Below are 12,085 nucleotides of genomic sequence, written 5' to 3'. Positions count from 1 at the left end.
ACTAGGGAACCACTGAAGGTTTTTGAGTGACAGTGAGCTCTTCACTGAGCTATGCAGTAGGAAGAAAGATTCAGTGATGATGCCAATTGTAAGAGTCCAGGTGAGATACTCTGGGATCATGAGTAGTCGGGGAGGTAGGGCTTCTAGGCCTTGGTGGGCTTGGGGGGAAGGGAGGAAGGTATCAGAAGTGACTCTCCAGCTCTGACCCAGGTGCCTGGGAGGCTGGTGGTGTCATGAGTGAAAATCAAATGGTCGGGCTTGTGGGGAAGCTTGCAGGGGTGCTCAGGTTTCTCTTGAGGGATATGAGAAAGAGAGAGCTGGGGCACCTCCCAGGAGCTCGGAAAGGCCTGGCCTAAGGTGAAACACCTAGGCTCTTGTGCCAGACTGCCTGGGATCGAATCCCAACTCAAGTATTTAGTGGCTCTGTGACCCTGAGCAAGGTATTCTACCTCGCTGTGCTTCAGTTTTCTCATCTCTAAACTGGGTATAAAAATTGCACCGATCTCAAAAATTGCAATGAGGATTAAACCAGAGGGAAAGCAGGGAGTACACAGAACAGGGTTGAAGATGTTGCCTGCGGGGATGGGCTGAGTGCTATGATTCCACCCCTGAGAGCCCCTGACTGAGCAGTTGCATAGAGATTGGAGGGTCCATCCTGGGAAGTGTGTGTCTGCAAAGCCAGTGGGGGGTCCCCCTCAGAGGGCAGGGTTTTCAGAAACAAAACTCAGCGAGGTCCCAGAAAATAGCTTTGTATTTTTCCTCCAGAGTAGAAGGTCATCATAATTCATGTATAGGACATAGGTCCTTTGACTTATTTTTTATCAAATTTACATGGAGTATTCAGTGTGAATGTTCTCAATGCTTCACAAGTATTAACTCATTTCACTCTACAATAGGTCTAGGCACCATTACCTTAGACCATTTTACAGATCAGAAAACTGAGGCAGAAGTAGGTTAAGAAACTTGACCTTGTGCTAGTCAAGCTTTTCTCATCTCTGCTGGGCATCTTCCGTTTGTCCTTCTACATCCTTATTCCACATTTTTCCTTGCCATGGAAGGCTGCCCTGTATGCACCCAATCTGTGGGCTCCCTGAGCCCTGGTTTCTAACTGGGGTGAGCCAATGGGAGGACCGGGTGAGGGACCAGAGGGAGGGAGGAGCGAAGTCAGGGTATTGTTCCCAAGGCTCCTCCCTCACTGTTACAGGTTGGCTACCGCCTTCTGGGAGCTGGAAGTGCTGTCAGGCAGCCCTCTCTACACAGTGGCTCTGGGAACCACTCCTTCCCCTGGTCCCTTCAGGCCAGTGGGTGGTAAGGGCTCCCCACGCTTGCCAGCCCCAGGGTTCTGTACAAGCCCTTCTTGGTTTCCACCCACCTGCTCACACCTTTGCCAAAAGGCCCTCATCAAATGCTCCTCTATTACCTGATCAGCATGTGAGCCTTGTCTGCTCCTGCCCAGAACCTGCCTGACCCACCATCGCCCCTCATCCCTGTGTGTCCTCAGCTGCCCATTGGGTGCAGCTGGTCCCATCCCCTGTGAAAGGGCAAATAGCTGGCTGCCTGTGGGGTGAGATATGGGGAGGCCTGAGACGCTCTCTTCCCCAAAAGCCCATCTTATTGTTTTATGATTTTATGCAAAATTCCTGCATGTAGTCTTTTCTTTTTTTTTTTTTTTTTTTTTTTGTCAAATGCATTGTGCGCGCAGAAGGCTTCTGCTAATGGCATTTTGGTTGCATGTGAAGGACTGTGATGGAAACCCCGGGCAACAGAATTTCCAAACTGACTCCAGTGTGGCTGAGGAGGGCAGAGTGAAGAGGTGAGGAAAGGGTTTTGGGGGGTGGCAAAAAGAAATGGGGCAAAAGGAGTCTGTCATATAGAATTACATCCAAAAGCACGTGGAGCTATTTTTATTCAGCAAGCTTTCCCCTTGCTGAATAGACACTTTCAATTTTGTTTGGTCCACGTTCAGTGTACCTGAGCTAGCATTTTCGAGCAGCTGAGTAGCAGGGTGTACCAAAGGGTCATGAAAGATTCACGTGGCGGGGAGTGAGATGGGGGAGGCATGATGTCGAGAAAGTTCCCATTCTCTTCCTTCCTCCCCCATGTTCTTCTGCTGGAAAACTGACATCAACATTTCTTGATTTTACTGGGGACACTCGGTGAGAGTTGGGAGAAGAGATGCCCTGAGGCTCGAGGCCCGAGTGTGGACGGATCGCGAGCTAGGGGCAGGGCGCCCCGCCCGCGTGCTATGGATGCTGCGTGGCTGGCGGGGCAGACACAGCAGGGCTGCTGGGCTCCGTCTGGTGCAGGAGGAATGGGGCGGCTGCTCTCTCTTGCTTGGTGTATATTCAGTGAGCAAGAAGTATGCTGAGAAAATTGGACCCCGTAAGAGGAAAACGAAACATTTAAATGGATCCAAGGATGGCATGGCAAAGGCAGAAGGAATCTCCAAAACGCTAGATCAATATTTGGATGAAAAAGCAAAAAAAAAAAACAAACACCTTTCCTTACCAACTTCGAACAGTTTGGTGGCATTAAACTCTTCACTTCCCGCAAGCAGACTCACTTCGGTGGCAGCTGTCCTGAAGGTGTCTTCGATTCCTAAACACAGACAGGAGCTCATTTTCCCTAGTTATATGGAAAAAGTCAGCCCTCCACCACCACTGGCAAATAAAAAAAGCAAATACACTTGAATAAAGCCTTTTTTGTATTCATTACTACTCATGGGCAGAAACTTGCCAACAGAGGAAACAGTAAAAAGCAGGTATAGAGCATAAAATATATTAAAACCCCAGATACCATTTGCAGCATGAAATCAGATCCAAATGATGTGCCTGAATGTGCCTAAGGAACTCATTCCTTGGGCCTAGGAATGGGATTTGGGGCGATGCGGGATATGCGTCAGGATGGCTGTCTATCTAGAGGTGTCAGGATGGCAAACTAAACTAGAGGCTATAGAGCGTAGTGGTTAACAACTTGTCTCGTGGTCAACACCAGTCTTAAGGACTGACTCACTGGGTCCAAATCATTACTAGCTGTGTGACCTTGGGCAAGCCCTGGAACATCTGTGTGACTCAGTTTTCACAACCGTAAATGGGGAGGACCAAAGACCCACCTCATAGTGCTGAATGAATTAAATGAGTTATGTGTAAAGAAAGCACATAGAGTACCAAGTGGCAAGTGTTGGCTGACATTTTCCCCTTGAATATTTGTCTAGTTCATTTTGAGGATGCAGCAGTCCATAGCTAAAGACCAGATCTCTCATATGCTGGGACTTTTAGCATTGCTGATAATGTTTCGAAAAGAACAAGTTGGGGGAGTGATGAATTGGGAGTTTGGGATTAGCAGATGCAAACTATTATATACAGAATGGATAAACAGCAAGGTCTTACTGTGTAGCACAGGGAACTATATTCAATATCCTGTGATAAACCATAATGGAAAAGAATATGAAAAAGAATGTATATATATGTATAACTGAGTCACTTTGCTGTACAGCAGAAGTTAACATAACATTGTAAATCAACTATACTTGAATGAAATACATTTTTTAAAAAACCCCCAAATTCAACATTTAAAAAAAAAAGAATAACCTGGGCTTGTTATTGCTTGCTCTGAGCAACGGAACCTAGCTTGCCTCAAACTTCCTGGCTCCCTCCCCTCCTCAAATGACCACCCCCACCTAGGCTTCCTTTGCAAACAGGAACCCCCTGTAAATGGGGGCAGTCAGGAGAGGGAGGAGTAGTGGAACGTGGGCTATTTGTTGGAGAACCTTGACTGTCTTGCTAAGCATGAGTTGGTTTCCTTTAAGGGGCTCTCTCTTGTTTTATGTGAGGTCCCTAGAACTTATTTGTATGGTAGGCCTAAGGGACAAACTTTTACAGTGCAATCACTGCCAGGCCAGGGAGATGGCCTGTCCCATGAGTTTTTGCAGTAGAGCTGAGAATCAAGACACCAAAAAAGGAAAGAGATCCTGCAAAAGGAGATCCTTCATGTTCAAGGGAGCCCTGAAAAGCTGGAAGAGTCAAGAACAGAAAGGGTGGAAGGAGGGCAAGTTCAGATGAGAAGAAAATGTATGAACAGGGCTGCTGGCCATGCTGCTCTCAGTAGTGAGAGAAAACGAGAAGGAAACATTCAAAATGGCGGCAGGGAAGATACCTGCTATCAAGATATCTATGTCTACTGCTTTAGGTCTGGGTGCCAGCTCTGGGAGAGAAAGCAACAAGCAAGCCCGCCCAAGCCCTGATATTAAATGCTGTCTGTATTCACGTGTGGCTGAGCCCGATACCCTTCCCCTTGACAGAGGTGTTAAGAGTCTAATGGTTAAGAACAAGGATTCTGGAATCAGACTGCCTGGATTCAAATCCAGGCTGGACCACTTGCTGCCTGTGTGACTCTAGGCAAGTTAGCCTGTGTGCCCTAGTTTCCACAGCTGCCAAACGAGTACCATCATCAATAGCTAGTTCATGAGGTTATTGTGAGGATTAGATGAAGTAACACATGCAAAGACCTTAGAAATTTGCTTGATACTTAAATACTCAAAAAGTCCTACTCTTCATGAACCTCGTTATCTTTTTTTCCCTTCTTCATCTTCCCAATCTTCATCTTCATCTTCATTTTCTTTTGTTTCATCTTATCTTCATCATCATCTTCTTCTTCTTCCTCTCCTTCTCTTCTTCATTTCTTCCTGCCTTCCTCCTCTTCTCCCTTCTCATATTATTATTATTTATTGATTTCTACCCGTCAAAATCCCATCCCACCAGACTTCTAACTCAGCTTCATTATGATGAACACGGGAAAGATCAGGACAAGCATCTTGATGGTTGTTCCACTTTTGGAAATCCACCTGCATGGCTGACGGGGGCTAGAACTGCCTCTTCTCATACCATCAGCCCTGTTTTCTGCACACACCCCTTTGCTATCACACACATTGCCAATCTGATCTTCTCTCCCCGCAGAAATCCCTTTGCTCTTCCACTTTTTTGTTCTAAATCTCAGCCTGAGAGATTTAGAACAGAGTTTCTATGGGTAGGAAACAAATACACTTGAATAAAGTGTATTTGAAAAGGAAGTCTGGGTGTGGGGATCAAATGTTCTGCCTCTGAAATTTCTTTCGGAGGAAGCCATTTGGAGCGTGTGATTTCTTGGAAGAGCCCGAGATAGTATTTTAGGCTGGTTTTCTACCTGACCATGGGGAACACATGGTAGATGGAAAACTATAGACCAGGAGTTGGTAAACTTTTATGTAAAGGGTCAGAAAGTAACTATTTTAGGCTTTGTGGTTCACATATGGTCTTTTTTTTATTGAAGTATAGTTGATTCACAATGCTGTGTTAGTTTCAGATGTATAGCAAAGTGATTCAGATATATATATAGCTGTATATATATATATAATTTTCCATTATAGGTTATTACAAGATATTGAATATAATTCCCTGTGCTATACAGTTGACCCTTGTTGTTTATCTATTTATATATAGTAGTTTGTATCTGTTAATGCCAAATTCCTAATTTATCCCTCCCTGTTGGTAACTGTAAGTTTGCTTTCTATGTCTCCGAGTCTATTTTTGTTTTGTAAGTAAGTTCATTTCACATATGGTCTTGGTTGCATATTCTTCCTACTCCTCTCTCTCTTCTTCCTCTTCCTCCCTCTTCATAACCCTTTAAAAATGTGTGGGCCATACTGACATGGGCCGTGGTTTGATAACTACTGCTATAGACACAATTATTTTTCACCCGAATATGACCTCTCACCAAGTTTGTAATTAGTTAAGTTTTTAAAACACTGACAATGCAGTTTAAAGTGATACTTAACTGCCAAGTTAACCCAATTTGCTCCCTCTGGAGCCTTCAGCAACTCTCAGGCTAACACATGGTTTTTCTGTAGATGGCCATTAAGCCTCTGGTTCTGGCTTCCTTATTAGACCATGAACGCCTGTCTTCATGTGTCTCTTTAAGGTACAACCCACCCCACATCAAAGGCTCAAATTAACCAGAATCCCTCCTTTAAATTAAGTACATGGTGGCATTGTCTTCTAAGTCACAGTTACTACAATTGTGTATAAGGCTCAGAAAATCCATCTTTTCATCCACTAAGCCCATTACTCGTCTCTTGTCCCAGTCTGGTCAGAATTCTTAGGAAAATCGTTGCCCTGTAGGAAGTCAATTTCTATAAGTTTTAAAATATAAACTAAAAGCTTCCCCAGACTCACAGATATAGAGAACAAATTAGTGGTTACCAGTGGGGGGGGGGGAAATATAGGGGTTGGGGGTGGTAGGTACAAACTCTTGGGTATAAGCTAAGCTACAGGGATGTATTGTATACAACATGAGGAATATAGCTAATATTTTGTAATGACTGTAAATGGAGCGTAACCCTTAAAAATTGTATAAAAAGATAAAAAAATAAAATAAAAAAAGCTGCCCTTGAATGTGGAGCCACACCCCTGCGTAAACCCACCTGGGCAGTTTGGACGGTCACACGTCCTAGATTCGGTTGCAGTGCATGCGTAGCCACAAGACCTGGTCCGTTTCTGGTTGCCGTTCCCACAGGTGACGCTGCAAACAGACCAGAGACTCCAGTCTCCCTCACCGTCTGTGGAATCTGGAACGGAACCAGGGAGGTGGTCACCAGCCTTCGCCAAAGAGTCCCCAAATCTCCCCCATTGAAGTGCCAGCCAACTGTCCATTTCTGACGTTCCCACCGTTAGAGGGGGCCAGATGCCAGCTGGAGTCAAAAGCCTATGGCTCCAGGGTTCATTTTAGGGATTAGCTTAATAATGGCAGGGACTTTGTCTGAGGTTTTGGGCACATGGCCAGGGCCTGCCCCCTAGAAGGTGCCCAGTAAGTGCTTGTTGAGAATGTGTACATTCACAGAGTGTGGAGCCATGGAATAATATGGTAGGGATTTTCCAAAATGACCACCATCAGTTCCTTCACACACAAAGAGAGGAGTCACATGAAGGGCCCCCAAAACACTACACATGGGAATGAAGCCTTCTTGGACTTTCCAGGCACTTCTCAGTGGACAGCTGAACTCAGCTGATGCCATTGGCAGTAGAAGAGATGCCCAGTGGGGCCTCACCTGAACTCCTGATCCACAGAATCATGAGAAATAATACACTGCCAATGTTTTAGTCACCAAATTTTGGAATGGTTTGTTATGCAGCAGTAGATAACTGGTACATAATGGTAAAGCTAGAAACGGTCCTTGAGGTCATCACTCAACATCCATTCAACAAATACTGAGCTCCTATTATGTGCCAGGCACAAATCAGGGTATGTGAGATATATCATTAAATAAAGCTTTCAAAGATCTCTGCCCTGTGGTACTAATATTTTTGTGAGAAGATTCAGACAATAATCAATAAACACAAAAAAATGGGTAAATTATACAATATATCAGAAATCGATGAGTGGTATGGAAAAAGGAGAAGTGGACCAGACTAGGGGGGCCTGGGAGTGTGAGAGCGGTTGGTATGTTATCTAGACTAACTTCCTCTTTTTAAAAGTAAGGAAACCAAGTCCTGGAGTGCTTGGGTGACCCATTCAAGGTCATAAGGGTACGAGGAAGGAAAGCTTGGGCCCTAGTGCTAAATCCTTGATCTCTAAAGCTTGACCCTTTCTGCAGCATCTCCCCTCTGAACTATTTTTTCCTGCTTTATCCAAATCTTCCTCCAGACTTGGGGCCTCTGCCAGGGCCAAGCACAGAGCCCCAGATATGTGCCTCTCAGGGAAGGGGTCCGCTCTGCTCAGAACAGGTCGCAGTGATCGTTATTACGTAGGCCTGGCAAGAAGGCAGTCCACACATGTTTCTACCTGAACCGTGGGCCCCGTGCCAGGCTCCCAGGCCATCGTTTACAGGGTGATCACTCTGAACGTTGCTCAGGCAAACCCAGGGCTGCCGAGTCTCAGCCCATCATGCAAAGTTGGTGGGGGGATTCCTGGTCCTCTTCCCTAACCCAGAGCCAAGAGTCTGCTCACACCTCACCTGCTCCCAGGGGGCCCCATCTGTTTCTCCCCACTTCCCAAAAGGGATTTTTCCAAACTTTGATTTCTTTCTAAGACATGGTTTTCCAACCACAGGGCCAAGCAGATGTTTGAAACTACTGCCTCTTGTGAGGGAGGTGGGCCTGCTTCCCCCCATCAGCTGCCTCCGTCTCTCCCATCTCCTCCTGGGCATCAACGCAGTGGAACTGGACAGACCGCTGAGGAGGGGGCCGTGGCTACTCCCTCCCAGACCTCTCGGTAAACTCTCCGAGAACACGAGGGATGTGCCTGGAACAATCACAGGATAGCACTCCTGTCAGCTGGTGTATCCACGTGTAGCGGGTTATACGCACACGTGAACACTCTGAGAGCCTCCTGTGTGAATCACCCGTACCAGATTTTGTTAAAGGGAACAACCACCACACCAAAAAGTCACCAGTAAAGATGGTACTGTTTTTAGACTCATAAGAAGGGGGCAGTGGGTCAGTCGGAAAAAGCTAATTAAATCACACAGGTAGAGTCCATGTCACCTGTGGGGTGGGTACTGGCCTAAGACATGATCCAATGATGCCAAGAGGTGTCCTGCTTGGCTCAGTAGAAGCAACGGGGCCTCAACCATCTAGAAATTTCTGGAGACCTTTCCTCCCTGTTGCAATAATTTGGGGAAATATCATCCCTGAACTTTGAGATTTTAGCATTAAACACACCATTCTGGAATCTCTGCCGGAGGTAATGTCTTGTTTTGGTTTCTTGGATCTGAATTACTGAATGCTAATACTGTGTCTGATGATGTGAAAAATGACTTCCATAATTCTTCTCCCTGTTTCCACCCCCTTGGTTACTACCTTTTCACACCAACCCCAGTCTGGGCCATGTGACTTGCTCTGGCTAATGAGAAAATAGCAAATATAATGCAAACAGAGGCTAGAAAAGTGCTTGTGCATTAGGGCTTGCCTTCCCACTGTAGAGAAGTCTTCCACCACCACATGAAGAGCCCGGACTAGCGCCCTGGAGGGTGAGGGACCAGAAGGAGAGAGGCCCAGATATCCCAGCACCCCCCGCTGTCCAGCTGGGACCCCATCATTGTGAATGAAGCCATGCTAAACTGTGCAGCCCCAGCCAAGCCAGCCCTGGGCAGACCAACAGTCCAGACAATCTGCAGACTCTTGAGAGAGAAGACATTTGTTCTTTTAAGCCACTAAGTTTTAGGGGCAGTTTCTAAAGCAGCAAAAGCTAACTGTCACAAATACACTATAACAACCCTCCCTATGCTACGCTCTCTGGATGGCTAGCAGACCCTGGAACCATGACGGATTTATTACTTCACTAAGTGGCTGACTCCATGTCTTTATTTTATTTTATTTATTTGTTAAAATTTTTTTTTTCTTTTAAAAGATCCAAATCACATTTAATGAGATTAAAAACTACTAAACCTGAGGTTTATTTATTTTTTTAATGGATAGGATTAATGGCAGATTCAACACGGCAAAAAAAAAAAAAAGATTGGTAAACTTTAAGTCATAGTGATAGAAACTATCCAAAATGAAACAGGAAGAAAAAGATGGATTAAAATGAACAGAGCATTGATGAATTGTGGAACAACCTAAAGCATCCAAATACACACGTAATTATAGTCCCCAAAGTGGGAGGGCAGGGGTGGAAGTGGGGGTAATAGAAAAAATATTTGAACAAATAATGGCCCCAAATTTCCCAAATATAATGGAAACTGTAGACCCACAGATCCAAGAAATGCAACAAACCCCTAGCACAAGAAACATGGAAAAGACCACACCAAGGCCATGTCTTTATTTTAAATGCTCACAAAGCCATTTATTTTCCAAATATTTAAAAATACTGGCCCCCCCAAAGTTAGGTACAGAACATGTATACAGCCACGTGGCTGATCATTTCTACTGGGCTAGCAACGAAGTGAAACAACCTCTTGGGGAAAAGTGGGCACATCAGCCCATCCTCTGGAAGCGTCTGTAGCATACAGCCCCCGATGAACACCCCATCCAAGCCCCTCCTTGTGGAGATTTCTATTTGTTTAGTGTGTTTGCAGGAGAGAAAGGGAATTTCTGACTGGGGGACAAAGCTTTGAGGGCAGTATTCCTTTCTGCTATAATAAAATAAGCCTGTTCTCATTGGCTCACCTACCAGGGCATCACTCAGAGCAGAAGATGCACTTGAGCAGCAGTAATTACAAAGATGACAACAAAGACAGCAGAAAACAGTCCCTGTGAACATTTATGTGGCGCTTGGACAGCCCCTATCTGTGACATCAAAGAGCTTGGTGAGGGCAGAGAACAATCCACAGGGCAGTGGGCTGAGGGCCGGGTTACAGGGATGTTGTTTGAAATTTTTAAGTGGTCATTATATACTTTCAGGGCACTAGAGTTCTGTGGGCCAGTTATAGTGTTTGGGCAACTGAAGTGACTTGGGTCTTGGCTCGGCCCCTGGAAAGCCTCTACCCTAATCCTAGATGATAGTGGCTGCCAGTTATTGAGGGCCTGTCTTAACCACCTCCTCTGTCTACACACCCTGATTGAACTCCTATAACAAGCCTGCAAGGTAGGTAGAAACATTCTCCTTTTACGGTTAAGGAAACTGAGGCTCAGAGAGGTTAAGGTACTTGATTAAGGTCACACAGCTCAAACTTGGCAGAGCTGGGAGTAGATCTGAGATCTGCCCGCTCTGGCCATATCCTGTTCTATATCCTGATATTCCAGCAACTTTGATTCCGGGCCCAGCAGCCCTTCCTTAAGATACTCACTTATGTGGCCATAATTTAACATTACAAAGAAAAACACTTGCAAAAAATCACTGTGGGATCTATTAAAATAAGACCATGACCCGTCAGAGAATTGCAAAGGACTGAGTCCCAGCCCAGTTACACTAAGCCGTGTCCATCTGATTTCATGATGCAGGTTATTCAGAGCAATCTGGGGAATGGTATACTACTATTTGAAAGAAAGATATTTATTTGGACTCTTTCTTTGCCCTGGATGATACCTTAAGTATCTCAAACACATACGGTCCAAACTTGAGCTGACTCAATCACAAATTAGGTCTAACTATCTTCTGTTGTGTATTTTATAATTTATTCTACAGATGCCGTTACGTTCTACTTATTCATCTAGGATTTTTTGAAGTACTCTTTGGTTGCAGACATTTACATTCTTATTAAAAATCCTACCTTCAAATATTTGAGATAGATGTCTTCCACTAAGCCCAGTTCCTGTGGCAATTGTAGCTGGTCTCAGACGAGGCAGCAAGTCCTCAGTGACGTGACATGCACTGCTTTGCCAGAGCGTGGACCTCACCTTCCTGGGCTGTTTATTCTCTCCTTGTATCCTCCACAGCACCCGACACAGGGATAAATACTTAGAAATTGCTCTATACTTTCTTGCTGATTGAAATAAAAGAGGACTTAGCTCATCTGATGCTGTAAAGAATTCTGGAAATCACATGTTCCCTGTGAGTCAGACTGAGAAGCAGTAATTATTCATCCATGTTGCAAATGCTACTGAGTTACTGTAGCGTGTAAGCTACACACCTACGATCTCGCTTCTAAAAGTGTGGTCCGAGGGCCAGCAGTGTCAGCTTCACCAGGGCTCCCAGCCCTTTCCGGCATGTACGGCTTCAGAAGCTGCCTTTACCAAGAGCCCCAGGTGATTTGTGTGCACATAAAAGTCTGAGAAGCACTGCTTTAGAGGTATCATAAGGGACACCATTTTCTTTATAAAGTAGCAATCCTGATGTCTAGTCTAATGATGGTGACGTTACTAAGAGAGACTCTAAAATCATCAAAGGTGGGAGTTTCCCCATGACCCAGGGATGCTGTAAGATCCAGATGCAGGGCACTCACTCCCCAGGTATTATAGATCTAGAAAGCTGGGGTGAAGGTGGCTCCGGTAGCCACAGTAACTGCCCCAGCAGAAGCAAATTCTACCCTCAAGACTGAAATGGAGGGAGTATTCTGAATGTTCATAAATTTGGCAGAATATATTCTGTAAAAGCGTTAGATGAAAAAGTTGTTTCTAAGTGGTGGTCTTCAAACGTTAGTAAGCATGAGAATCACCTGCTGACCTTGGTTGAA

The 12,085-nt window shown here is 45.1% G+C and overlaps 2 protein-coding genes across 3 annotated transcripts in view; one reads left to right on the top strand and one right to left on the bottom strand.

The window, feature by feature from the left end:
* TASP1 (taspase 1) overlaps nucleotides 1–8,134 on the top strand; it is a 353,026-nt gene extending 344,892 nt beyond the window's left edge. Inside the window, exon 15 of the mRNA XM_055090632.1 lies at nucleotides 8,083–8,134. Within this exon, the coding sequence (XP_054946607.1) occupies nucleotides 8,083–8,100 (18 nt within the window). The 3' untranslated portion in view covers nucleotides 8,101–8,134. The remainder of the gene's footprint in view (nucleotides 1–8,082) is intronic.
* ISM1 (isthmin 1) overlaps nucleotides 1–12,085 on the bottom strand; it is a 78,690-nt gene that overhangs the window by 5,653 nt on the left and 60,952 nt on the right. The window contains exons 4-6 of one of the 2 annotated variants that reach the window (XM_028498972.2): nucleotides 11,183–11,395; nucleotides 6,458–6,601; nucleotides 2,509–2,598 (exon numbers count right to left, since the gene is read on the bottom strand). In XM_028498972.2, coding sequence (XP_028354773.1) covers nucleotides 2,509–2,598; nucleotides 6,458–6,601; nucleotides 11,183–11,395 — 447 coding nt within the window. The remainder of the gene's footprint in view (nucleotides 1–2,508; nucleotides 2,599–6,457; nucleotides 6,602–11,182; nucleotides 11,396–12,085) is intronic. The other variant, XM_024123502.3, reaches the window with a different exon arrangement.

Source organism: Physeter macrocephalus, chromosome 14 (assembly GCF_002837175.3).
Source record: "Physeter macrocephalus isolate SW-GA chromosome 14, ASM283717v5, whole genome shotgun sequence".
Classification (NCBI taxonomy): Eukaryota; Metazoa; Chordata; class Mammalia; order Artiodactyla; family Physeteridae; genus Physeter; species Physeter macrocephalus.
Note: the sequence above shows the minus strand (reverse complement) of the source record. Positions and strands in the feature narration are given on the sequence as shown.